The following is a 27,006-nucleotide window of genomic DNA, read 5'->3' on the forward strand; positions in this document are numbered from 1 at the left end:
ACTCACTGCCCACTTGTCTTCTCTCACGTGAGACTGAGTCTTGAGGTCAAGAACTTTGGCTTGCTCCATTTTTTATCCCTTTAGCCCCTAAGCAGTGCTAGACACGTGCTAGTCACATAATAAATATGTGATGCATGGAGGACAGCAAAGCCAATAGCCACCTCCCTGCTGGGCCACCATGATCTTTAGCACGGATGCTCCTAGAGTCTCTGCAGATACAGGAGCTGAGGCCACAAAAGACAAAGCAGCCCGCCTGAGGCCACCCCGTTAGGAAGTGGCAGAGCTGGAATTCAGCTGAGCTCTCCCCAGCTCCATTCCCTACTCTAACCACTACACACAACTCCCTCCCCACAGATGGGGACTCGCGGGCAACAGGCCTTGGTGGAGTAAACACCTGTGCCCTGCCCACATGGCGCTTAGCATCTTAGACACAGACACGCAAGAGAGTACTTGATAAACAAGAAGAGAAATTTCCAACCCTAAAGACACCCCCGAAGTTGTTCTGCCAGTTTAGTAAGAATATGAGGGAACGGGGGCCGGGGGGAGAGCTAGAAAAGGGGCATATCCAGGAGCCAGGAGTGGAGGACAGTGGAGAGGAAAGACCGAAGGGAAAAGCGAGAAAGCCTCAGGCTGCCTTGAGAGCTGGGAGGATGCTTTCCCCATCCCCTCCCTGCCTGGGTACCACAAGCTCCTCTTTTGCAGGCTGCATGGACCACCGCTACTGCCACAGGAAGTCCTACTTTCTCCAGGTGCCCAGGGACATCCTTCAGCTGCCTGTGCAGCTGCGCGACTTCTCCTGGAAGCTGCTGGTGCCCAAGGACACGCTCAGCCTGGCACTGGTGCCAGCCCAGAAGCTGCAGCAGGACACACGGGAGCGGATCTGCAACAACAGCTTCAGCTACCTCATGGCCAGCAGCAGCAGCCCCGGCCAGGACCTTTACTTCGGCTACTTCTGCACAGGAGGCTCCATTGAGCAGATCCAGGTGAAGCAGAACATGTCAGTGACCCTGCGCACCTTTGCCCCCAACTTCCAGCAAGAGGTCTCCAAGCAGGGCCTGAAGGTGTCGTTCATACCCCACTTCAAAGGTAAGGGTGTCTTTCACTCTCGCCCGTCTCCATGCCCCTAACTTAGCCTTTCTCGTTTGGGCATTCATCTCATTCCGGTGTTGTGATCATCCTAATTAAGTTGTCGATTGGAACAAGAGAAGCGGCTGAGTGGGCTGGTCCTCACACAAGAAATGTGAAAGATGGCTGAGTCCCAATCCTGACTTGGCCATTCACCTAGCGTGGAAAATTCCAGGAGTTAGAAATAAGACTCTCTGACAGTGGGAGGAGACGGTGGATGGCAGCGGAACAAATAATCAGGTTTGAGCCTTTTTTGGAAGCAGGCAGGATATAAATGAGAGCTAACCAAGTATTCCCAAGTGCTGGGTTTTTAAGGTGGCAACGTAAACATCCCCCAGCAGACATGTTTATGACTCTGCTCTGGCCATTCCGGATGCAGTGCGGAGAGCGCTGAGGAAGGGATGCTGGGAGAGAGGCGTCCAGAGCGCCAGGGTCCTGTCCCCCTGGGAGGCTAGTGTGTGACCTTCCGTGTCCTGAGGCAGGAAATGAGGTCTAAATTGGTCTCAACTCTACACGACTGATTTTAAAAGTCACAGTCATCGTCACAAGTTGCTCAACCTTAGAGGCCATTTTAAAATTGGCCAAGACGTTTATTTGAGGTTGACTTCGTCCTTTTGTTCTCAGAGGCATGAGTGGGAGGGAGAAGAATGTTTGGCCATACGATTAAGGTCAATCCAAGCTGCCAGGTGTCCCCACAGGTTACCAGAAAAACACCTTCTGGGGGAGTCTTTGGAATTAAGACCCACCGTCCTCAGTTTGGAATATGGGGGTTTACCTCACCTGAACGTAAGGAATACATTAGTTGACATGACATGTTGGAGACTCTATAAGCTTCGCAATTCTATAACTCTTCCCAGGACCCAAAGTTTGTTTTTTAACCTCTGAAACAGAAATCAGTATATACCCATCCCACCATAGCTCACAGATGAATGTTAGCTGTGTTGAGGGCATTTCTGAAAAGAAGCTGAGATAACCACTGGTTTGGCACACTGGCCTGGTTTTTGCTTGTTTGTTTTGTTTTCAAAAGACCTGAGTACCTGATTTGATTGAGACTCTAGTCCTGTGCTGGCCAATACAGTACAGCCTTTGGTCCCCTGTGGCAATTGAAACGTAATTAATAGTAAGGAAAATTTAAAATACAGTTCCTCAGTCACACCGAGCACATGTCAAGTCTTCGACAGACGCATGTGGCCGTGGCTACTCTATTGAGCAATGCAGATAAAGAGCATTTCCACCATCACAGAAAGCTCTGTCGGACCCCGCTGGTCTAGACACTTGACCATCATCTCCACCACAACTTTTTCTCTCCACTCTGACTGAGTAACACGTCTGTGTGGCATGTCTTCCCGTTCCTGCAGAGGAAGGTGTTTTCACGGTGACCCCGGACATGAAAAGCAAGGTCTACCTGAGAAGCCCTAACTGGGAGCGGGGCCTGCCACCCCTCAACTCGGTGTCCTGGAACATAAGCGTGCCCAGTGACCAGGTGGCCTGCCTGACCTTCGTAAAGGAGCGGACCGGCCTGGTCTGCCAGACGGGCCGCGCGTTCATGATCGTCCAGGAGCAGAAGACCCAAGCCGAAGAGGTCTTCAGCCTGGAGGAGACGCTCCCCAAGCCAAGCTTCCACCATCACAGCTTCTGGGTCAACGTCTCCAACTGCAGCCCTGTGAGTGGCAAGCAGCTGAACCTGCTCTTCCAGGTGTCGCTTTCCCCAAGGACTGTGGGTAAGAGCCTTGAGGGTTTTTCGGGCATGATGACGGGCAGCAAATTGGCGGCTGAGGAGTAAGGAGCAAGTCTGGGAGGCAAGTCAGAAAACATAGATTTGAGTCCTGGCTGTCCGTGTATCAGTCAGCTATTGCCTCAGTGATGCTGCCTAACAAAGAACCCCAGGACTCAGTGGCTCAAAAACAGCCATTACTAGTGCTCACATGTTGGCTGGGCTATCAGGTCCGGGTTCATTCACTCATTCAGCTGCGGGCAGCTGCAGGTTGGCTAGAGGACTTGGTTCATCTTGGCCAGGGCACTCTCACATATCGGCAGCCCAGGCACTATCAGCTGGACTAAGTGGCTTCCTCGGCTCTCCTCCCCATGGTCTCTTATCCTCCAGCCTAGACCTGCTCTGAAGGCAGAGGCAGAGAGATACAAGCGAGGCTGGAGGAGGCACACAAGGTGTCTTGATGCTTTGGTGAGGAACTCATACACCATTCCTTCCAGAGCATTCTTTTGGCCGGCCCAGATTCAAGGGGTGGACCTCTTGATGGGAGGAGCTGCAGAGTCCTATAGTAGAGGACATGCTTTGGGGAGCGGGGAGAATTAGGGCATTTTGGTCATCAATCTACCACGGTCATTTACTATTCATCTCTCGCTGACATAGATGAAGTCTCTTTACTCCTGACCTTCCTCATCTGTGCAGAGTAGATGATAATAACTACCTCATGAAAGTATCATTGGGCACTCAGTGTTGGTGATTAAAATGTGGGGACCTGGCAAGTATGGCACAGACACGTGGTGCTGGCAATTTTTATTTAGTCCGGTGAAACATTCGATTCCATGGAACGCCCCAGTGGCAGGCCTCAGAGCCAGGAGAGGAGTTTGTCCTTATGCTCAGCGTTGCAGGATCCACTAAAGAGTTTCAGGCAAGGAAATGCCTGTGCAGCAGGGCCGCCTGGTGGGGCCGTGTCTGCCCTTTATTCCGATAGTCACAGAGCATCACAGTGTTGGAACCAAAAGGGACCATGACGGTTGTTTCTCCTGTACCCTGTCCTTTCTGGTGTGTCCGCCCAAGGACACACAGCTGGTTGGCGGCAAGAGAACTGATGGGAACCGAAAGTCACATGTGAAAAGCTCTCCCACGCTCTCGTGTTAGCTCCTGGGTTTTCTTCCTGACATTGATTTTTCTGTCATTTGTTTCTATTCCTGTTTTCTCATAACCTCGCCTTTTGTTTACTTGTTAAACAAGCAAGAAATTCTAAATCCCTGTTTTGATGCAGGGCTTTCTTTCTGATTTATTTTCTCTTTCCTTTGCACAACTGTAGGAAAAAGACAGCACAGATGAAACAACCCTCTCCTTCACACCTTCACTTCTAACTTTTGACCGCCTCCTTTCTCCTGCACCCCTCTGTTCTTCACTCCTCCACAACAGGCTGTGGCAATTGGGGGAACACACCCAGTATAGACAGGAGTAGCCTTTCAAGTAGATCTGGTAGGTCCCCAGTTTGTTTGAGTTTCTTAGTGTCTTAGTAATTCGTGTGTGCTCGCGATTCCGTGGGTCAGGAATTCAGACAGGGCACAGCACAGGGGCTCACCTCTGCTCTGAGGTTTCGAGGGCCTCAGCCAGATGCCCTGAACAGGTAGGGTGTTGGGGTGGTTTATCCAGACACAGAGGCCTGGAGCCCTGATGCTCACTTTCATCCAGGTTCCTTGGTTTGTCCTCCTCACAGAGTCTCCACGTGGCTAGCTTGGGCTTCCTCACAGCATGCGGTCTCATGCCTAGTCGTACGTGGCAGCCGGCTTCCCCTCAGAGAGAAAGTGTAAGAAGCTGCCAGGATTAGGCCCCGAACCAGCACAGCCCAAATTCAGGAGGAAGGGACATAGGCTTTTCTGGAGATGAGGAAAAGCGTGAGCGTACAGGGCGGGAAGGAATGGGTGGCGGCCAGCTTTGGAGACTGTCTACTCAAGTTCATCACAGACCTAACCCCCACGTCTCCCCCCCTCTGTCTCCCCGTGTCTCTTCCCACAGACCTGACTGTTGTCCTCATCGCAGTGGTGGGAGGTGGCGCCTTTCTGCTGTTTGCCCTCGGACTCATCATTTGCTGTGTGAAAAAGAAGTAGGTGGAATTTCTCAAATTGTCTTCAGCTGACCTGTCGCCTCCTTAGATCACAGAGGGCTGTCGTTAATTATTCACCTTTTGTCTCGCTTCCCATGTCTCACCCCACCCCAAAAGATCAATGTCAAATCATAGTGCCAGATGTGAGTTATGCTTGGAGGGTTAAAAAAAAAAAAAATCCTCATACCTAGTAGGGAAAGAAAAGCCCAAAAAGTAAAAATTCATGTGCGATGACATTTTAACCTGCAGTTTTTATGCAGCTGCCTCAGCACACGCCCCCTGTGAATCATTTGCTGTCTCCTCATTAGACTGTGAGCATCACACGGATGCTCTTGGCAGGAAAACTGCTCATGTGGGCCCCGCTAGACCAGGCCTCGGAACCTGCTCCCTCCGTCACCTTGAGGCAAACGAATGCGTCCGGCCCCAGCTTGTTCTCCTGCAGTTTCTTAAACAAACTGTCTGTTTTGTGCTTGTTTGTTGGACCCCAGACAAGCACCCCAAAAAGCTAGCCCTGTGGGCGAGAAGCAGGAAGATCCAGTTAACTGACTCAGGCTTACCTCCCACCCCCTCAGGATGACAGCCTCTGTTTTATGAAAGAGAAGTGTTGACCTTTTTAGACCGAGGACACGCTGCTACCAGATTGGATCAGTTCTCCTTCCATTTCTGATGAAAGCCATGAGGGGAGAGGGAGACCTGTTTCCCCGAGCATGATCTGACCTTCCCAAAAGCCAAAGAGGAAAAAAATTATTATTAACTGGAGACATGAGCAAACAACTGAAATTCTGATCGGCAGCGAGACTGTCTAGAAATGTCTCCGCTGACGAGGAAGGACCTGCCCACCGCAGAGCCAGGAAGAGGCCTCTCCTCTGTGAAATGGGGGGGTTGTACGTAGATCGCATGGGGCGGGGGGAAGGACTTCTTTTTAACAAAACATCATTTCATTGTTTCTCTCAGGAAGCCTTCTTGCCTGGGGTACACAGTGTGTCCAACCCAGAGAGAAAGCGTGGCAGTAACACTGGGCCCCACCTTCCTCATCAGGAGGGAATTGGGCGAGGGGCGCCCCCAGAGTTTGTTTCCATCTCCAAACTGCCTCAGTTCTGGCCGGAGAGTCGCCAGCCCCAGACTTGCTGTGGGGGAGGCCACTGGCTGGCAGGTTGCAGCAAGACCCCCAGCTGGTGTAGGAAGGTGGACAGGTTGTGCAGTGAGAGTGAGGGAAGACAGTGGCATTGAACTTGTTCATTAAGCATGTATTTCTGAGAACCTCCTGGGCACTATGTACAATCTCTTCTCCCACCGCCCAGGAGGATAGAGGGACCACAGAGGCAGGCCAGGACAGCGTGAGGAGAGCTTTGGTGGGGACGAGCACAGCACTGTGGAGCACAGGGGAGGGACACCCGTCACAGGGCTTCAGGCCGCGGCGTTGGGATCCCGTCGTCCTGGCCCAAGCCTCAGTGTTACAAGAGAAATGCACTGGATTTATTTTTATCTCAGAAAAGGACAGGGAGCCTGTCCACAGTTAGTGAACCTCCAGCCTGTGCATTTTATGGTCCATTATGTTAATTGAGGAAATGTCCTCCATTGGAGTCACCCGTCAGCTAAAATGTCAGTGTCCACCCGAGGCCCCCGGCTCGTGGAGATGGGAGGCGAAGCTTCGTTTTCCATAGCTGAGAGTGCTAATGCCTGTCCACATCCAAGTACCGAAGAACACTACCAACCAAACATGAATGGTGTTACGGAGGAACTCTGCCACCCCAGCCTGAATTTTGTCTTATTTTTTAGTTGTTGTTGTCTCTATTAGTGGTTATTGCTGATGGGACTGGACCCCTCCGCTAATGCTGAGCTCTATTCTCCCAACTCCAGCTAAAAACTAAGGAACAAAACCTTCCACCCTGAGTCTCGCGTGTTATCATTTAGGAGCTAGATGATCAGAGCTTTCACCCATGCCAGAGAGGGATGGCGCGTTAGCTACGGGGAGGCTGCTGAGAGAGTCACAGAAGGTTGGCCGGGACATGCCCTGCCTGACGTGGCTGGGCTGGGACGCTACCCCTTTCTAGTAGGAAAGAGGGATTGTCGTATGTCTCCACCATTGGACACTGTGCATCTATCAAAGCGAATTCAAGTGCACGTAGTGTTAAAAGTGCCCTCGCTAAACCACTGTCGACTTCCTGTTTCCTCCTGGAAAACTGGAGACAGAAGCTGGTTCCTTCTAAATGTTCACTGGAGACATTGGTTTTGCTTTCAGACGCTGAGCGAATTGTGAGACGTGGGGGAGATGCAGTCAGAACCCTGACGGGTCTGAGTCCTAACAGGGATGTACAGTGGTGCACATCTAAGTTTGCCATCTTCTTTTTCTCTTGCCCCCTCTCTTTCTCAGTAGGAAAAAGAAGATAAGCAAGGGCCCGGCCGTAGGTATCTACAATGGCAACGTCAACACCCAGCTGCCGATGCAGCCAAAAAAGCTTCAGAAAGTACGAAAGGACAGTGAATCCCACGTGTATGCGGTCATTGATGACACCATCGTATATGGGCATCTGCTGCAGGATTCCAACGGGTCCTTCGTCCAGCCAGAGGTGGAAACCTACCAGCCCTTCCAGGGCCCCACAGGGGACTGCCCACCCTCCCCGCCCCCCACATGCTCCAGGGCCCCGACTGCAAAGCTCACCCCCGAGGAGCCACCCCCTGGCTCCAGTGCTGAGTCTGAGAGCGAACCCTACACCTTCTCCCACCCCAAGGAGGGGAACGAAAGCAACGGAGGCACAAACGTTCCCTTGCTGGATGCCCACGAGCCAGCGGCGTCTGCGGAATAACTTGGACTCATCCCAAAGACTTTTTCATAAAACAGGGCACTGAGATGCCCTGGAGGGTGCCCGCCAGAAATCCTAAAGAAGACACGTTATATGGAAGGAAGAGCAAGAGGTTTCCCAGAACAGCACCAACTTCTGATTTCCAAGTGAACTCATTCTGGTGGTGAGACGCTGAAAATGATGAATTGTGATCCAGACACAATTATCATAGCTCAGGTCCCTCTGAACTCAGGCTGAGCTGTAAACCAGCCCATAATGAGCGAGGAGAGGTGTGAGTCACCAGGTACAGGGCAGCCACGAGCCCTGGATTTGGATTGGACCTCTTTGGGTTGACGGTTCCAACCCCTCGGAACCCACCCGAGGCCCCTGCTCTCTCATTGGGTCCCTTGGACAAAAATGACAATGTGCCTTTTTTAGTATTATTTATTTGATGGTCCTGTGTGTTTAAGAAGTCGGATGCGTAACCACACAGCGATTTTCACCTGACATAGTGACAAGTCACGCTAACTGGTTGGATGGCTGGGTTTAGACTTCTCCTGGTCACTAGGTAAACGTGTGCTTGTCCCCTGGGAGGTGGGAAGAATTTGCAGTCTGTCTACCAGAAAGAGTGTGTGTGTGAGAGAGCAGAGATGCATATCTTCTTTGATGAGAGACTTCTTGGTTCTCTCATTCTGCATGTGGTTATCCCGCTGCAGAAATTCATTATCCTTAGTCCTAGAAACAAGGGAAATTTCCTTGAATTGCCACCTGTGGTTCTCCCAGCTTCAGCAATACTTCTGCATTTAAACAGAAATGTAGGGAATATTTTCATCCTCTACAAACGTTTACAAATACAGCAGGCTCCCTGTATTCGTTTCCTATTGCTACAGTAACAAATTACCACCAACTTGGTGGCTTAAAACAACACAAATTTCTTATCTATAGTTCTGGAGATCAGAAGTGCAAAATGGGTTTTCCTAAGCTAGAATCGTGGGGACAGCAGCTACACTCCCTTGGGAGGCTCTGGGAGACAGTCCATATCCTTGCCTTTCCCAGCTTCCAGAAGCTGTTCACCTTCCTTACCTCCAATGGCTGGTCACACCCCAGCCCTGTGACACTCATTCTCCTGCTTCCGTCTTTCACTAGTGAAGCCCACCTGGATAAACCCTGATTCACTCCCCACCGCAGAATCTCTAATCGCACTGAAAAAGTCCCTTTTGCCATGGAAGGTAACATATCCACGAGTTCTGGGGATTAGGATGCGGACATCTCTGGAGGGCCATTATTCTGTTTACCACACCTTCCTGCCGCTGCAGGAGACACTACACACCGATCCAGCCCACAGGTGTGTTTTGTGTAGCGGGCAGAATCTTTTTTAAGAATTAGTTACTAACGTTTCAATTTGTTAAAATGTTTACGTAAAAACCCAGATCAGAAGATCTGGCTGTGCTGGGGCTCACGTTGTCACCTAGAAACACCTGGCTGGAGAGGCGAAGCAGCTCCACCTGTAGGCGGGGCATCTGGTCCGCCAGGTCCCCGCAGTCCCCACCACTCCCTGCCGCCTCCCACGCTGAGGCTCAGTGTCCAGTGCTGCTGGCCAGTGCCCCTGCAGGGTTGCTTTCCTCATGCTGAAATGGAAAGTGTGGGACCCATATCTCGCATCCAATGAGCAGACAGGCCTCGAGGCTGGTGTGTGTTTCAGGCAATTCTTTTTTCTTCCACGCAGCCCACATTCCTCCTTTACTCATGGCCGGCCCCACTCCTATGGGTGGTTGTCTTGGTAGCCCCTGTGCTCTCTCATCTGGGAGGAAAAAGATTACGTTATGGCTTGTCTGCACCATCCAAAGTTCTCATATTTCTGTGGCAAAACTTCCTTTGGAAAATGAATGCCCTTCATTAAGTTTGGCGAATTCACCCTGGGAAATACCCTGCCTGGACTTGTTCCTGTGCCACTTTGCCTCTGTGAAAATGAGTTTTGCAACCTCCGAAATGGTGTGTATTTTCGGGCTTTCCCAGAAGGAAGAGTTTATGGTTGTTGTTGTTTCATTTAGTCCTCCGTGCTGCCTGGGGCACCTTTCCCCTCTGAAATGCTGGCTCCTGCCCGGTTACCCCCTCCATGAAGGGCTGGAGGCGGGCTGTGGCTCCCTTCCCTCAACTGCAATTGTATCGTTATTTAAAATCGCCATTGGATCCCTAGCCCTCTGCTCTCCACCTTCTCCGATCTCCTGGCCTCGTCTGAGGTTCAGCGTGCCCGTGATCTTCCTTCCACCCCAGAGTGCGGCCGGCCACCTTTGGCGTGGCCCTCATCACACACATCACCTTTACTTACAAGGGCCCCACGTGGCCATTTTCTTTTAACTGAGCTCAAAACTCCAGGCCAAGTTGCCGTCTTCCTGAGACTTCAGGTGGATTTTATGTTTTCTGAAGATATGCCTCCTGAAAAGTGTCAGCCTGACATATCCTTGGCTCTTGTCTTTAAAGCCCAGGCCCCACTTAGGTAAACTATTTCAGGGTCACTGGAAATCAGTCAAACGCATTTGTTGAAGCCTGTGTGCGCCAGGACCATGCCCCTGCTCTCTGCGTCTACCGATGCCCACCTGCCATAGCCGTGAGGAACCTGGCTCGTACAGGACCAATCTCGAATGCTGCAGTCATTTTGCACGGGAGAGGGAAGTCTCAAGGAAGAGAAGAGGGGAGAAAAGCGTAAGTCCATGGGATGTAACCATGGTCAAAGTTAGCAGACTGGTTTGTGTGGATCTGCAGTGCTTAACTAGAAATAATTTATTTGTTGTAGATACTTTTTAGGTAGCATTTTATTCATTTCCTACACTTTTTTTAAATAAACAAATATACAGGAAAAAAAAATGGGTTGTTTACATGCTTTGTCCCCTGGTTCAGCTGAGACCCAAATTTCCCAGTTGTTTACTATGACAAACTCGACATGAGCTCAGCAGATGCTGTCTTCTCTGTGTGTTGACGGTCCAGGAAGTTGGGCTTTGGGCTGCCAGTGGGTAACTCAGCGGCCAGAGCTTGTCCTGTCCTGTTCCCGTTAGGCAAAGTGAGCCCCCTCTGTGTGACCACTTCCGATACCTGATCCGCGTAGAGGCCCAGGGCCACCCTCGTCACTGACTGCGGTGGAGCTCTCAGCCCATTGTGGGTCATCATCCACCAGAACAGAAGCAAAGGGAAGGTGGTGGGAGACGGGAGTTCCAGAGGGGCCCCCACCCTCCGCCACGCACTTGGAGAGGAGACCCAAGGGCACTGAGGAGACCACATGTTGCTGCCTAACAAACCACCCCAAACCTAGTGACTTAACAATCGTTTATCCTGGTCACAAATCTAATGTGAGCAGGGCTTCCCAGCGATTGCTTATTTTGGTTTGTGTGGCCTCTTGGGCAGCTCAACCTAGAATCCACTTTCAAGATGGCGGCATCACACAGCCGGCAAGCTAGTGCTGGCTACGGCTGGGAGCTATGATTCCTTGTCACCCCAACCTGTCTACAGGGCTTTGGGGGCTTCTTCACAACATGGCGGTTGGGTTCCAAGAGTGAGTGTCCCAGTCAGGAAGTCAGAGCTGCCAAGTCTCGCGAGGCCTGAGCCTGGAAACTGGCACGGCGTCACTTCCATTCTAGTCTATGGGTGCGTCGGTCACAGAGCCTGCCCAGACATTAAGGAGAAGCAGCAAAGCCCTCATGTCTCCGTGGGAGGGACAAAGAATGTGCAGCCATCTTTAATATGCTACCGTGGATCTGGGGAGATCAGCCCCAACGCCGTGTCCTGACAGCACTGACTGCGTCTGTGTCTGGGCCACATCCCACCTCTGACTGCCTCTCTCCTGAATCCTGTTCTTGGGCCTCAAGCTGCAGTCTCTGGGCTTCTGGACTTTCCTCTCTGCACACTGCTCCATGGGGATCCACTGGTGTCCTCTACTCTATGATGATAATGCCTCAAATCCTAGCTGACACCTACCCGGGTGCCACATTTTCACAGCCCGGTGGGTTTTTCCCCTCATACTTCCCTGTGTTCCCCAATCTGATTTCTCCAGAGGGGAATTCATTCTCTCCTCATCCCTTACCCCAAGTCTTCTGCCCCTTTCACGTGGGTTCATTTGCTGACTCTGCCCTTTCATTAGCTGTGTGTCCTTGAGTTGGGTCTTTTTCTCAAATGTCTGCACAAGATTAAATCTTCTGAGATCACTTCCATCTCTAAAATGCTTTGATTCTCCCATCACCCAGGCCCAGAATATTGGACCCAACTTTGGTTCATCCCTGTCGCTCACCCTGATAGCTTTCATTCTTCTCCTGTCTGGCCTCCCCCTCCTTTCCGCCACTCATTTTTCATCACGTGACTCCCTTGCTCTGAAACCTGTGCCTCCAGATTTGTCCCTCAGAACAAAGTCCTCGATCGCCTACTGAGGTATGGCACCCCCAGTTTACCCCTTACCTCCTTACCTCTCTGACCTCTCCCTCCTCTCAACCCATGGCCTCAGAGCTTTATCCCAACACCACTTAAATCCTCAGGTGTATCAGAGGCACAAGTACCCATATATTTGCTCATGCCCCTGCTCCTGGACAACCTGCGGGCAAAAGCTGTCCTCCCTGTCTCCCTCCTGATGAAAATCCTACCAGCACTTCAGAGTCCACCATAAGCCCACTTCCTTCAGGAAGCCCTCCAGCCCCACTAAGCTCTCCCTCTAAATGCCAGTAGTTTTTAGGATGCCTAACACTCTGCACTTAGGAACGTTAATTTCATGACTTAGAAGTTTGTACTTGCAGTTAGGTTTTTGCCTAACAAGATGGTCCTTTTCTCAGACGTAGGAGTCCATGTTTTGCACTTGGTCTTCCTACCTCACATTGCATCACACAGCGGGCGCCCTAGAAATAATGTCTGTTCCATTTGAATGTCAGAATGGAGACACATCCCCCAGTAACTTCAGGCAGATGTCATACTTGAGGGAAGGAATTCGATGCCAGGCAAACACCCTGTGCTAGGAGCTTTGCAAACCTTATCTCAGGTCAGCGTGATGATCCCAGCAACTTTTCGTCTCCACTTGACTGATGAGAAGAAAAAAAGGCCCAGGAAGTTGGAGTCACTTGCCCAAGGACACAAACCTATAAGAAGCAGGGTGGCAACTGAACGGACTTTCCAGTGTCCTGCTGCTCTGCTCAGCTCAGCCCAGGATGACCCTTCTGGGATCCGAGATCAGGTAAGGGCTGCCAGGGATGGCCCAGGACCCCATAAGATCTTTGTCTCCCGTGTTTTTGTTTTTGTTTTCTTCCTCTGACTCGTGTACTCATCTCAACATCTCCACTTGACATCTAACGGACATCTCAAATTAAAACATCAAAACTGATCTGCTATTTCTCCCTCAAAATCTGCTCCCCCCCCCCCGCCCCCGCCCCCATTGAGGGGAAGGGTAGAGGAAACAGGTTTGCTCCCACTCAGTTGGTGGCAGCTGTTTCCATCCAGCTGCTCAGCCTAAAACCTTTGGAGTCCATTGTTAATTAATGAGTCGAATAAAACCTGTGGCTCGTTTTCATGCTATTTTTTACAAAAGTCATGTTTATAACTTTTGAAACTACACTTTAACACAGGAACTGTCCCGCTGAGCCTGCTGTCACAGTGATGAATGAGCCTTGCCTCAGCTGGCTCCCTCCAGACCTCAAGTCCCACAGAGAATGTCTCATTGGCTGAGCCCAGGTAACAGGTCCACCCCGGTGTACTAGACTGGGGAGAGGAAGGACCCAACCCCTTCAGCATCCAGAGTGGGACGCACCCCAGGAAAATGCCCCCAAGTAAACCAGAGGGCCACTGGGAAATGAAAATGATGTTAGGCAACCAGAAATGACAAAGGCCACTATTCCCTCCTTGGGCCTGCTGCGAGCTAGTGCAAGACTCTGCTTTGCAGATGAGAATGCTGGGGCTCACTTCCTAGTCCAACTGTGCCACCATCGCTGTTAGCTGCCCCTTGAGAGGCCTCAGAGGATCAGCTAGGGAGGGGGCTGCTCTGTCTTTGAGGAGCTCACTGTCGCATGGCCTCTCATTGAAAAGTGTTCCAGGAGCGTTCCACAGAAGAAGCGTTTGCTTCAAGTTGATGGAGCCAGTCTCTCAGTTTGTACACATGGGCATGTATATGAAACACAACCTTTCTTGTTTCCAGGAACTGTTTGTCCCCAGACTGAAGAAGACCCCAGAATGGCTGAGAGGCAGCTGAGAAGTACCAGCTGTGTGACCCAAGCAAGCAGCCTGATTGCTCTGCGCCAGCAAATGTGAACCCTAATACCTACTTGAGGTGATTGCAAGGGTGGGAGAGATGAAGTATAGACAATGTCTGACTTAGTAGCTACTTGTGTTAAATCTGCTTCGAAGAGGAAACATCGCCAACAGTCGCTTGGTCTCATCTTCAGCAAGCTGGTTATCTCGCCCGTGCGTTGACAGTTCTCTAGCTGATTGTGTCACATTCGAAGAGGCTGTTCTCATCCTCTTCAAATCTCATTTCGCTGTCAGCTCTAGCAAGCTGGCCCATGATCCTACAGCATGTGTGCAGCCCTGGATGTTTGGGCCTACCTGGCCAGGGCACCCACATCAGAGATGGGCCCCAATGGAGACATGTTGGGGGTTGTGGGGAGGGCAGCAGCGTTCCCAGCAACGTGGCTTAAAGTAACCATAGCAACTGTTCAGTCTTTTCTCCCTGCTCCATCCCCACCCCGCAAACCTTTCCTCAATGACAAGGGGCTACCAACCAACCACCCTTAAAAGAGGGGCACGGGGGGACTATCACCTCTTCCCCAATGTAGAGTTAAGTCAGTGCCTCGAAATAGTGTCAGCATTTGAAACGTTGGGAAAAGATCTTGTTAAATAGAAACTGAACAGTGTTTGCTATCATGGAAGGAAGCTGTGACTGGGAAACTTGGCACTAGATACCCTTTGGTAACTTTTGAATTTGAACCTTGAGAATATCTCTTATGTTAAAATAAAAAACAAAAACTTCCTTTCAAAACTTGTTAAAATTCAAGATTCTGTGGTTGTTAAATGTCTCAAAAACAGTGTTTCATTCAGTCCTGCCCACTCCTAGTGAGTCCAGCTTATCAGAAACTTTCTCCCCTCTCTACCCCCCCAACCCCCACCACACACACACACACACACACACACAGTGGTGTGACCAGTTTGGCCAGATTTCAAGTCCCTCTGGTCAGAAATCCCAGGTTACTGCCTTAGAGGCTAAAGGCTGGAAAAGACAGGAAGGTGTGACAGCAAAAACGCTGCTAAAACCCTGCTGGAAGCTTCTTCCGGACCACTTCTGGGGCCTCTAAAGTTCCTTCCTCCACCCACTCCTCCAATGTTGGAACTCCCAGGCCAAGATTTTCTCAGGGGGCCAACAGCCTGGCCCGGGAAAGGAGGTGATGGGCTCCCTCCATCTGGAAAAAGGGGTCCCGGCACCAGCTGGTGAAGTGAGCGCAGGCGTCTTCAGGGGCTCCTCACGTTGCTGGGGACTTTCAGATCTGACCTCTCAGGCATCCAGGCGCGAGGGACTAGAAGCTGCTCAGACCTTAAGCCTGGGACTGAGGTTGTGGGGAGTCCAGCTGCACCGTGGAGTTCAGAGAGAAAAGCCCAAAGGGCTACTTGGGAAATCATTTGGTGGTTGTGATGTAATTCAAGGGGAAAAAAGCCGTTTTAGTCCAAATCCAAGTCCACAGCCTTGTGAAAGCCAGTGGAGGAAACACTTTACCTCCAGCTTGGACTCAGTGGGTACTTTGGCCCCTGGGCTGGCTCATGGAGGAGAGGGAGGCGTTTCATAAGACACTAATTGCTTGGCTACCTGCCACCCACAGCATTGCCGGAGCTGGTTTACTGGCTGAGCACCAGCAGGGTCATTGGATATTTCTGGGTTAAGCGTCTTTCCTCACCTTCTACCTCAGGACCACCCTTCAACCTACTACCAAAGCTGCCACCCCCACCCCACCCTCACCCCTGGTCCCTGGTCGCATAAGCCACCCAGCACCAGCCTGCAGGCTAATGGTCAGGGGTGTATGATCTCAGCGATTGCCAGCTAATTATACCTTCTCTTGAGTTACAAAGCACTTTCACGAGCATTATCTCACGTCATCCCACAGGCAGCACTGTGCCTGGCACGTACCAAGTCAATAAATTCTACACTGAATTGGTGCTTATTGCCACCCTGGGAGAGCAACACAGCAGGACATATTCTCTTCTTCCTCTTCCTTTTTAAAAGTTAAATAATGAAATCCAAAGAATGTGTGACTTTGCCTAGGACCCCACAGCAAGGAAGTTTCTGGCTGACAACTGATGGGCGGGCAGACTCCAGCCTCCTGCTTCCAGATGGGGCCCCTTCCACCCCCCCACAAGTCACTCCCTGGGGGGTTTACACAACTTGGTCGTGGCTGCTGATCTGTTACTCAGGACTTAGGTGCTCCCAGGGCACAGGCCCCCCAGGGCTTTAGGGCGTCGTTCTTGGGGCCTTTGTGCTGGGATTACTATGACTCAAGCTCAGGCCTGTTTCCCTTTTGCTTCGATGCTTTTCTTCAAGTCCTAATGAGCCCCAAAGCTCACTTTAAACTTGCCAGAGGAGAATGAATCAGACTTTCGATTTTGAGAACCCCAAATTCCAGGAAAGCCAAACATCCCCGAGCAATGGTTCTTTCCTTTTCATAAAGACACTGATACAGGTAATTGGTACATCAGGACCTACAAAAGGGAGGCCCCGCCCACATCACAAATCTCAACCTAAGTCCGTCTGCACTTACGGGAAACGCCTCATTGTGAAGGAAACCTAACGCACACCCATCACAACCCTCCAACTCAGCTTTGCCTGGCTCACCTCACCCTAAATAGGACCTGCTCCCCTGATAAGGAAATCCCCGACCTCCTAGCCAATCCTGCCCTCTTCAAACTCGTTGCCTCTTCTAACTCTGTGAAACTCGCCCTTGCCCCACATCCCTCAGGAAGAGTGCCCTACTGCTTGTGAGGCACTGTGCCCCCAATCCATGGATTGTTTTCCCTTGGATAAAGGACATCAAACTTGTTACTGAATTGTATGATTTTTATCATTTGATAACACCAAAAAGGAAGCTGCAAGAAATAACTCATTCATCAGATCGTACTGAGACATCGCCAACTCTCCCCTCCCCAGGTTACTGAGAAGAAATCTGGGGAGAGAATTTGTCTGGCCATCGTGCCATCAGCTGCAACAGCTTGACAGGCCATGGAAGAGGCACTTGTCCCTTTTGTCAAGTCAGGCTTGGTTATTATTTGGCAGAAGTATAATCAACCGTGTGAAGAAAGATGATGCAGAACTTGAAAGTTAGGCAAAATGACAGACTGAATGTCCTTTTCACAGTGCCCCAGAGCACTGTCACCTAAGGGTCGGTTAGTACTCTAGGGAAATGAAGCTTTTGGTTGACTTACTATTGATTGGGACCCATACTCAGTAAGAATATATGTTCACTTGTAAAAAAAGTGATAAGCTGATTTTGTCAGGTAGAGATGCAAAAGAACTCTGTCCAACAGGACAGATACCCTCAAAGGTTATGGTTTTATTGCCTTGTGAGACGTTAGCCAGTTTTGTATCTAACGTTGCCATTTTAGCCTACCGTTATTTTTTTCCACTGAGTCTACATTTACTATCGATTATGATTCTTCAGAAAGATAAATAGGTCTTGTGGGCTGAGTATGTTTCTAAAACAGGCTTCCACCTTCAAGAGAAGGAGAACAAAGTGCATCTAAAGCACCCAGAAATTCTGCTCCCTACTGTCACCCACTCAGAGCTTCAGGGTCGGCTCCCAGCACTGTTACCAGGAAAAATGGAACCGAAGAAGACATCATTGACTTCAGCTGCAGGAGACACAGCAGGAACCTCCTCATCCTGTTGAGACAGGGATCTCTTCCAAGGGAAGGGTTACAGGCAGGAGAGACTACCAAAGGCTGGGGAACACTGAGGGAAGTGGGACGTCCCAACGGTCTAAACGGGGCATCCTCCAAAGGTCTAAACAGAGTCCTATCTCCCCACCCAGGACCAGAGGCTGAGTTACTTACAGTGGGGCTTGTGCTGGCTGAAGAACTGCTTACCCCCCTCACTAGAGTGTAAGCCTCCTGAGGGCAGGGACTTGTCCTTTGTTCGCCTCTGTATCCCTAGGGAAGTCAGAGAACGGGATGCTAAGGGAACAGGTATCTACACTGAAGATGCAGGCTGATGAGGACTGACTACAAAAGGACATGAGGGAACTTTCTGGATCATGGAAATGCCCTGTGTTGTTATGGGGGTGGTAGGTTCTAGGGAGGCAAACATTTGTCAAAACTGATCAACTGGACAGTTAAAACGAGTGCATTTTATTGTGTGTAAATTGCACCTCAATAAAACTGATTTAAGAAGAAAAAAAATACGAATCAGGATTTCCTGTATTTTTAAAATAGTCTGTGACTCATTCTAAGCCATGCCTGGTTTACAGAGGCCAGACTTCACTCTCCTGCCATTTTCCGAGTTTCTATTTGAAAAGCAAATCCCTACTTGTAAACACAGGAACTCTGGGTGGTCCAGAGCAGGCAGAAGCCTTTCCTCACGTAGTCACCTGTAAGAACAAAAAAGTTAACATGGATTTATACTCTGGTATTAGCTGACCAATTGCCCTTCATTTCAATTGGCAAAAAGCAAAGAATTGAGAAAAATTAGATTTAGAAGGAATGTTAAAGATTATCTAGTGACCGACTCGTTCATTTTACAGATGAGGAAACTGAGGCCCAGCTGAAGGAAGGATAATGGAGAAATGTGTACTTCAGAGGTGATCCTTCTAGTTGGGGGTTAGATCTTTCCTGAAATCTTACTCTCTGCCTCTTTTTTTTTTTTTTTTTATTTATTTATTTATTTTACTCTCTGCCTCTTGAATGGCAACTCAGTGAAATTTCTGCAAATAGTGTCTTTGAGAAACAGTAACAACAGAGATACTTCCAATAATGAAGATTAAAAAAACAGCTTATGGGGCCGGCCGAGTGGCACAATGGTTAAGAGCTGGCTTGGGATGCCAGAGGGCCCGGGTTCGGATCCCACATATGAGGGCCAGTGACACTGCCCTCCACAGCTAAGATGCTGAACAACAGCTCAACCTGGAGCTGGGCTGCCATGAGGCGACGGCGTAGGCTGCAGCCCCTGTGGCAGTGGGTTGCCATGGACTACCGTATGTAGCCAGCAGCCAGCGTGAGTGGCCAGCAGCCGCAGTGAGCGGCCGTCCAGAAGCCGGCGACTGATCTGCCTCACCAGAGAAGAGCGCAATGATGGTGCCAACTTGGGCCAGTGAAGCAACATCCTCCACAACTAGATTGAAGAACAAAACGACAGCAACTAGTCTGTTCCCCTTCCCCCAATTCCCCCAGCACTGTTCCCATCCCCCCAATTCCCCAATAAAAATCTTTAAAAAAAAAACAAAAAAAAACAGCTTATGCCTTTTAAAAAATGTCTAGTGTCAAATCACTCCAGTATATCCAAGATGAAATTGTTATTTTTAGTTATGTTTTCCTTAAATAACACGGATAACAAGCTCCTTTTGAGATCATAAAGCTTTTGTCTTTGGTGTTAAAAAGAAAAAAAAATCAATCTAATTTATTTTCTCCAGGCCAGGGTCATTGATTTTTCAGATGAAAATTTGCACTTGCTGCAGACGCTACAGTAGACTTCTTGCACACATAGATCAAGATGTTTCTATTTGTCTTCAGATCCTCGCCAAGAGTTGAGCAATAATTGAACATGGCATCACATCTGCTTTGGGCTGCATGAAGAATTTTCACACGGGTAGCTCGAAACGGTGCGGCATTTATTCTGCTGGGTATCCAATTCAATTCAGTTACATTGCAATTCACTCTTATTGAACACCTACTATGTGCAAGACATAATGCTAAGGCTAAGTGCTGCTGGAGAAGACGTTACCATGGAAAGTGCTGCAAGGAAGGGTTCAGACAGGGGGTGTGGGGATGAGGGTGGAGATTACCTCAGGTGGTAGCATCCACTCATTCATTCAACAATCACGGCATGCTTTCTTGAGCTGTTAGGACACTTCAAATCTAGAAGAAGCATTAGGGAATCAGGGAAGGGGAACAGACAAGTTGCTGTCCTTTTTGTTCTTCAGTCTAGTTGTGGAGGACGTCGCTTCACTGGCGCATAGTGGTATTATTCCCCAATAAACAAAAATCTTTAAAAAAAAACACAAACTTCTACATTTTCATTAAAAAAAAATACTAGAATGAGAATGAATGTGTGGCAGTGTCTGAAGCGGCAATAATAAAATGTACCAAGGGCTCTTTGCCGATTTTTATACAGTTTCCCCAGCTCTGAGCTGTTGTTTCTAGCCCTGTTCCCTAGGCAACAGACTACATTGCAAGTTATTGAGCAAACAAGCTATATTAATCTATACTAATTAAAACATGTTGCAATGATTTTCAGGGTATTCTTTAACTAATAAAGATACTGGATACTGAAAAAGAAAACTATATACTCCATCGTGGCCCTCATAAACACTGAAAGCCAGAGCGGCTAGAAGGTTACAGAGTGTGCGTCTGTCAAAGACAGGCTCATCTCCAGATCCAGCCTTGGTTCCAAACCTCGGCAGCGATAACTACAGCTTCTTTAAGAATAGCAGCCTACTATTTTCTCACCTGAAGGGGAGAGGAAACTCATATTCAGGCCACCTGGGAATAAAAAGAGCCAACAGGCTCAGTTGGGGAGGGTGACACTCCAGGGTATTCTTGATCCATTTTATCATACCCAGGGTTTGGGGCGGAGAAGGCGGGCACTTCTATGATGCTTTGTTCCCACCTCGAGTCTGAAGTGACATTTTTCAGGTTCCCTTTCCCAAGTTCTTTGAGGACCCAAAGACTCAGGAAGAGGGTGTTGATGATTGTGGCTGTGCCAGAGATGAGCTTCCACAGAACACTGTCCTTGACCCCTCTCTGAACGAACACCCTAAAATGCTGAGTGAGGACACGAGGAAAGTGACAAATTTGGAATCTGAAACATCAATCAAAGTCTGCCTCAACTACTACTTTTGGTGGGTCTCCTTCTTGTGGGGTTTCACAGGTATCCTCCACCTAGCTGCTTCTCAGCTTCTCAATGGAGGGTTGATTTTGCCCCCCGGGGGGACATTTGGCAATGTCTGCAGACATTTTAGCTGTCACAGCTGACATCTAGTGGGTAGAGGTCAGGAGTGCTATCAAGCACCTTACAATGCACAGAGGAGCCCCCACAACAAAGAATTATCATGCCCAAGTTGTCAGTAGCGCCAAGGGTGAGAAACTGCCCTGAGGTCCTCTCCAAGCTGGCAGCCAGGGTGACTTACATGGGCTTAGTGGGGAGACACCACCCCCCGGGGCTGGGACCTCCTGGATGGAGAGACTCATCCCTAAACTAGCCCTGGAGCAATCAAGCTATGCCCAGTCAGCTCCCAACAGTAGGCCGTTTGTAGAAATGAAGCATTCTGCGGCCGAGCAACTGCAGCCTCTTTGCTATTTAAAGAGCAAGTGCTGTTTAACGAGTGCCCCAGACCCCCAACAGATTTTCAAAACTGTAATGAGGCACACAAAAATCCCCCTTATATAAGTTACAGAAACTTTCACGTCAAAATGTAAAACGCCTTAAAACTTGATCCCAAGCAATATGCTTTAATGCAGTAACACCTGAGGGAGATGTACCCACGCCCGCCCGGACGCTCTGTCAGTTGTATTCAGAACATGATTTGAAGCTTTCCCAGCTCATGTTGTTTAAAATCTACTGAGTTTAGGGCCGGCTGAGTGGCTCAGTTGGTTAAGAGCTCGCTCAAGTGTTTGAGCTCTGAGCAACAGCAGTTCGAGTCAGCCCGAGCCGAGCAGCTGTGAGCTGCCAACAGGTGGCGGGATGGCTCAGCTAAAAAAAAAAAAAAATCTACTGAGTTTGGGGGACTGTCAAGAGAAATTTTTATCAGCACTGCCTGAAAAACACTGAGTTTGCTTTTTCTCCTCCCCATCGACCTCCAACTCTGTGTTTGGTGTCCCAGCCAATATGACAAGGGAATTCTAGAGCACAGCAGATGTTAGAAGGAGCCCCACATGGAGAGGGGTGGCAACCTGGATTCTCAGCTCTGTTCACTTAGCTTCACTAAGGTGATATGTTAGCACTGAGCATCAGAGATGTGGTGCCTTTGTCCTCCACTGCAGGGCATGGACATAAAAATGACAGTGCAGGGCCGGCCAAGTGGCACGTTGGTTAAGAACTGGCTTGAGACTCCAGAGGGCCCCGGTTCGGATCCCACATATGAGGGCCAGTGACACTGCCCTCTACAGCTAAGATGGTGAACAACTTGGGCCAGTGAAGCGACGTCCTCCACAACTAGACTGAAGAACAAAACAACAGCAACTTGTCTGTTCCCCTTCCCCTGATTCCCCAGCACTGTTCGCCTCCCCCAATTCCCCAATAAAAAAAAAATCTTTAAAAAAAAAAATGACAGTACAGGGTCAAGGGCTCCGTCCGCCTCCCCTCTGTTGTATGTCCTGGGAGTCTGGCCAGACTGACTGCATGACCTGGACCTGCTGCTTGAAGCCTCAGCTGGGTTCACCCAGTGGGAAGAACCTGCAAAGTCAGGAGGCTGGACAGAGACAGGTGTTGGGATATGTCCCCCAGTTCCCTCTGTGCTCTGGGGTGCGTTTTCTCTGGCATGTCCCTCTTCCCGTGTGCCCCTGCCCCCTGGCTCCCACAGCAATTTGCCCCTTCTTCTGTCCCGTGGGTGCTCCTGCCGTGCCTGGCCTGGAATGCCCCGCCATTGCCTTCTCATTGCCTGATAGTGCCCATATCTCTGTCAATACAGGAGTCCTCCCTGCGCGCAGTCATTTTGGGACTTAAAACAACAACCGTACAAGCTGAAACCATGCGAAACCAACTCAATAATCAACGGAAACATTACATTTGTGCTGTGACCTTTCAAAACGTTTGTCCAAATATTAAAACCCTCTTACGGCCGGTAAGAGAAAAGTAGTAAAAGTTAATAGTGAATACACTAATTTGAAACATTTGAAATATTGAGAATGAAAATATGTCTTTGTAGAAGTTTTATCAAAAGCTGTGTGAACAGTGCTTGCCTGCTCCTTCTTGTCATACATCTTACACGAAGCGAACCTGGGCGGATTATCAGACCCTTTCTAAGTTTGGATCAGCTTCCAACATTTTATCCTTTTTACTTTCAATGTCAGAAACTATTCCCAAGCGTTCCTTTAATGCGGGTTTTTGCAGGTGTCACTTCCTCTGGGACATCTTCATCCCTTTCGTCATTTTTTTCACTTCCTCATTAATGAATTAAGTTCAGCTTTCCCAAGTTCCACCAGCTGCGTATCCAGAGACTCAAATGGCAGCAGTGGCCATACTCCCACAGGTGGCCACCATTTCTTCTGAAACTCCATTGACAATCTCTTCAAATTTCACTTCCCACATTATCACTTTTCATTTCTTTGCTGCATTTTCATCTTTATTGGCCATTCATGGAAATGATCTATTTAATGATCCGTTTTTGTAAAATGTCACATGAGTTTATCACCGGGAGACAAGGAGGCAACACAATCACACACTTTGCTTATCTGTGCATGAACTGAATAACAGATGTGCAGTGACCAGTCGCCAACAGGCGTTGAAAGAGGCGACATGACTGGTCAGTGATCAGGCCATGCACCTGTTACCTACATGGTGATTTGTGGATGAAAAGCTAGCAGTTCAGTTGTACTTGAGCAACTGCAGCCTTTTGCAATTGCTCACAGTTACTATACCAATGGAACTGAAGTCTTAACCATCTCCTTGAAGGACTGGTGTTAATTAAAATAATTGAAATATTGACCATTGAAAATAATGCATATCAGAATTGTGCAAAACAAAAAGTGCCTGGAGTCCTTTTTTCACAGCCCTTTGATTGGATTCTGCTTCCTGCTGGGACCATAAGTGATACAGGGTACAGCCAACTTTCCAGGGGTGTGAAAAAGTTTCATAAACAAAAGGAAGATAGAAAAGAGAAAAAGAAAAAGAAGGGAGGGGAAAAAAAAGAAGAAAAAAGAAAAAGCTTCACAGAATTCAGCCAAGGTTTGCCAAGATATATCCTGTAGTTTTGACTCAGAACCAGCAATCGATGATTCTACCATCCAGGTGCAGGCAGGCAGGCAGACACCTGGTTGTAACACCCTCCTAGGTCCAGGCTCTTCAAGAAGGGAGCTGGCCTATGAGATAACGGATCCAAAACTAAGGCTGAAACGGCCATGCTTAGAAACTAGGAATTTGTTGAAAATAAACAAGGGCTTCACCCAGCTAACTCAGTTGAAAACAAGCTTCCCTGCTGAAAGACCCATGGAAGCAAGTTTTGGGGAACCAGATAAATGAATCACAATTCCTTCTTTAAGATCTCTTTGTACTTCTGGCTCCTAGTTTCCAGTTCCCTCCCACGTTCAAGCTTTGGGGCGATAGTGGATCTGTGGCACAAATTGCTAGTTACCTATCATTTGCCCTTGCTTCCTCAAAAAAGTTTAATTTTTATTTGGGGTGTCAAGGTGTCCACCTAAAGGATCGGCATTTGACAGGGTTCTGGCCTAGGAGATATAAGCAAAAGGGAAGGCTCTTTAAAGTAAGTTGACTCGACCTTTCTTGCCCATTCTCCCTTTTCTTTTATGTAATGCCTGGAATTTAATTATGGTTGGAGTAGTTAATTATGGTTGGAGCTCCAGCAGCCATCATGGGCCATGAGGTAACCTTGAAGCTGGAAAGCCCACATTGGAATGGTGGAGTGGGAAAGTCAAAGGAACCTTCATCCCCTGTGGTCACGGAGATGCCATACAGGCATTGGACGACCTGCGTCCAGACGCGTCTTGTTTCAGGCCCTGTTATTTTGGATTTCTCATTATATGCAACCAACTCAAATTCTAACTGATAAACATGCCTACTCCCTACTGAAATGAACTGATTACACCAAGTCCTTCAAGTTAGACCTCTCCCCCCTGTCTAAATCAATATAAAACAGTAACCAAATTGATTGTAGCCAATCCTGATTAGTGTGCATGATACCACTGCTCAATGCTTAGAGTGGCAGGAAACTCAGACTGAGTGGAAAGATATTCTGGGGCTGATGGGTTTCTTCTAAAATCCTAACCTAGTAGGCAGCTAGCTTCACCTAAGCCAGGGGTTCTCAACCACTATAGCTTGGAATCACCTGGAGAGCTTTAAACATTTTCAGAGCCTGGTTCCACTCCCCAGAGATTCTGATTTAATTGGTCCCTAGAGGGCAGCCTGGGTGCTGTTTTGGTTTTGGTGGGGGTTTTTTTTCGTGTTTTTTTTTTTAAGTATCTCAGGTAATTCTAATGTCTGGCTTAAGAACCACTGACCTCACCTTTAACTTGGCGTGGTCCATATTAGTTCACATTCAACTACATTGCCAGACTGTCTTCCCCCAAAAATTGTCTTTCCAGAATAATAATAATAATAATAATAATAATAGGTTCCAGTTAAGCTCACTGTGGTTTTTTTTTCCCCGATCCAGGTGAAAATCATAGCTTTTTAGCATCTTTTATGTAGGGCAGTCTTATTTCCAAAACTTTTTCATACAGTACCATTGTCTCATAGCCTTCATAATTGTGTGCCAAGCAGTGGGCTAGATCGGGGCTTTATGTATATTTACTCTTCACAACAGTGATGTGAGAAAGGTATATGCCCTCTCTACAGATGGGGAAACAGCCTCAGAGAGTAATCCCAAGTCTGGGTCCCCAGGGTCCCTAAGGGATGGCCTTCTGCTCGCACCTCCCAGTGCACATCCCCCCATCACCCCAGAAAGTTGAATTGGCTCATGGAAGCTTCACAGATGTGGATTCCAGGCCTTTCTCTCCTGCCTTCGCCTATGGTCTTGGAGAAAATAATTCAGAGGGCATTTGAAGAGGCTGTGGGAACCACAGATAAACCAGTCATGGCTGACATGACAGGCTAAGAAAATGGCCCTCCTCTGTGTCTGTGAGCTTGGGCTCTGATGCTTTGTTCTTCCATTTCAAGTTGTGCAGTTGAAGAAACCACAGCTCAGAGATTGTGACTGCCCCAGGATCACAGGGCTAGAAAGTGCCAGAGCTGAAATCTAAATCCAGTGTTTCTTCCTGACCCTTTGTCACTGCCAATGAGTGACTTCAACAGGGCTTAAGGTTTTCCTCGTTAAACTTGGTGATTAATTGTCTCTGACCTAACTATTTGGCTTGCGTGTCCTCATCTGAAAACAATTTCCTACGAATACAGCCCAGTTCTTTTCCCAAGAATGCAAAACAGGAGAGCTACTCTCAGGGACAAAACCAGCCCCACCCCTTTGCTTTGGAGCTCCCTAAAATGTCAACCTCCCCACCAGATGGGTGAGCACCTCAAGAACAGGATCTAGACCTCATGCCTCAGCTCCTGGCAGAGCGATTAGCACATGGTAGGCACTCAATACTTAACTAGTTGGCCGTTTGGAGAAATTGTTTGCACAAAGTTTTATTCTAAGAAAGCAAAATTCATTCTCTCGCGAGCTGGGTGACCTTGGCTGGTGTGGGGGAGGAAAAATAACCCCTTCTACCCTTCTAAGTTCTTCTGGCTGGTCTAATACTCCAATTAACATGAGACAGATTAACAGGAGAAAATAACCAAGTTTATTGTACATGTACATATTTGGGCTCCCTAAGACTATGGGGCCCCAGGACAATTCAGGCAGTGGAGGCTTATATGAGATTTTGGACTAAGGCAGGGGTCTGGATCTTCAAAGGGCAAGTAGGAAGTTCACAGGTAGATGAGAAAGAGCAAAGATGCGGTAAACAAATGGGACACAGAGGGGAATCTTTCTTGATTCTTTTCTGCCACACTGAGATCATATGATGCTAAGATGATGCTCCCCTCCTTTAAGCCGGCTTTTCTATCTGAATTCCTTTAGGCAGATAATGGGGAGAGTCCAAGATTCTTTCTGAGTCTTTGTTTCTTAAAAATAAATAACCAGCTTAAAAATAATCAATATCCCAGAAGGCGTATTTTGGGGTGGCCAACTCTGCTTCCCCTCACAGGTCACTTAACGTCCCTGTGCCTCAGCTCCATCTGAAGATGGCATTGATCTTTGAATTGTTTCTCCCCGGCTGTGGTCTCACATTGCATGGAACAGCAGTGCACTCTAGTGGAGAGAATGGTTAGTTGTTTTTGTAGGTTGTGCCTTGAAAGATTTTTAGCTTGAGATTCATAAACCATGCTCATAAAAGAGCCGCCCATGAGAAGC

At 48.7% G+C, this 27,006-nt stretch overlaps 1 protein-coding gene across 1 annotated transcript; it reads left to right on the plus strand.

Moving 5' to 3' along the window:
• The first annotated feature begins 707 nt into the window (after positions 1 to 707).
• CDCP1 (CUB domain containing protein 1) lies at positions 708 to 13,064 on the plus strand. The gene is made up of 4 exons (XM_019630478.1): positions 708 to 1,086; positions 2,484 to 2,846; positions 4,862 to 4,949; positions 7,324 to 13,064. The coding sequence occupies exons 1-4, from the start codon at positions 708 to 710 to the stop codon at positions 7,754 to 7,756; spliced, it is 1,263 nt and encodes a 420-aa protein (XP_019486023.1). The 3' UTR covers positions 7,757 to 13,064.
• The last annotated feature ends 13,942 nt before the right edge of the window (positions 13,065 to 27,006 follow it).

This window comes from Hipposideros armiger, unplaced genomic scaffold, assembly GCF_001890085.2.
Source record: "Hipposideros armiger isolate ML-2016 unplaced genomic scaffold, ASM189008v1 scaffold_18, whole genome shotgun sequence".
Classification (NCBI taxonomy): domain Eukaryota; kingdom Metazoa; phylum Chordata; class Mammalia; order Chiroptera; family Hipposideridae; genus Hipposideros; species Hipposideros armiger.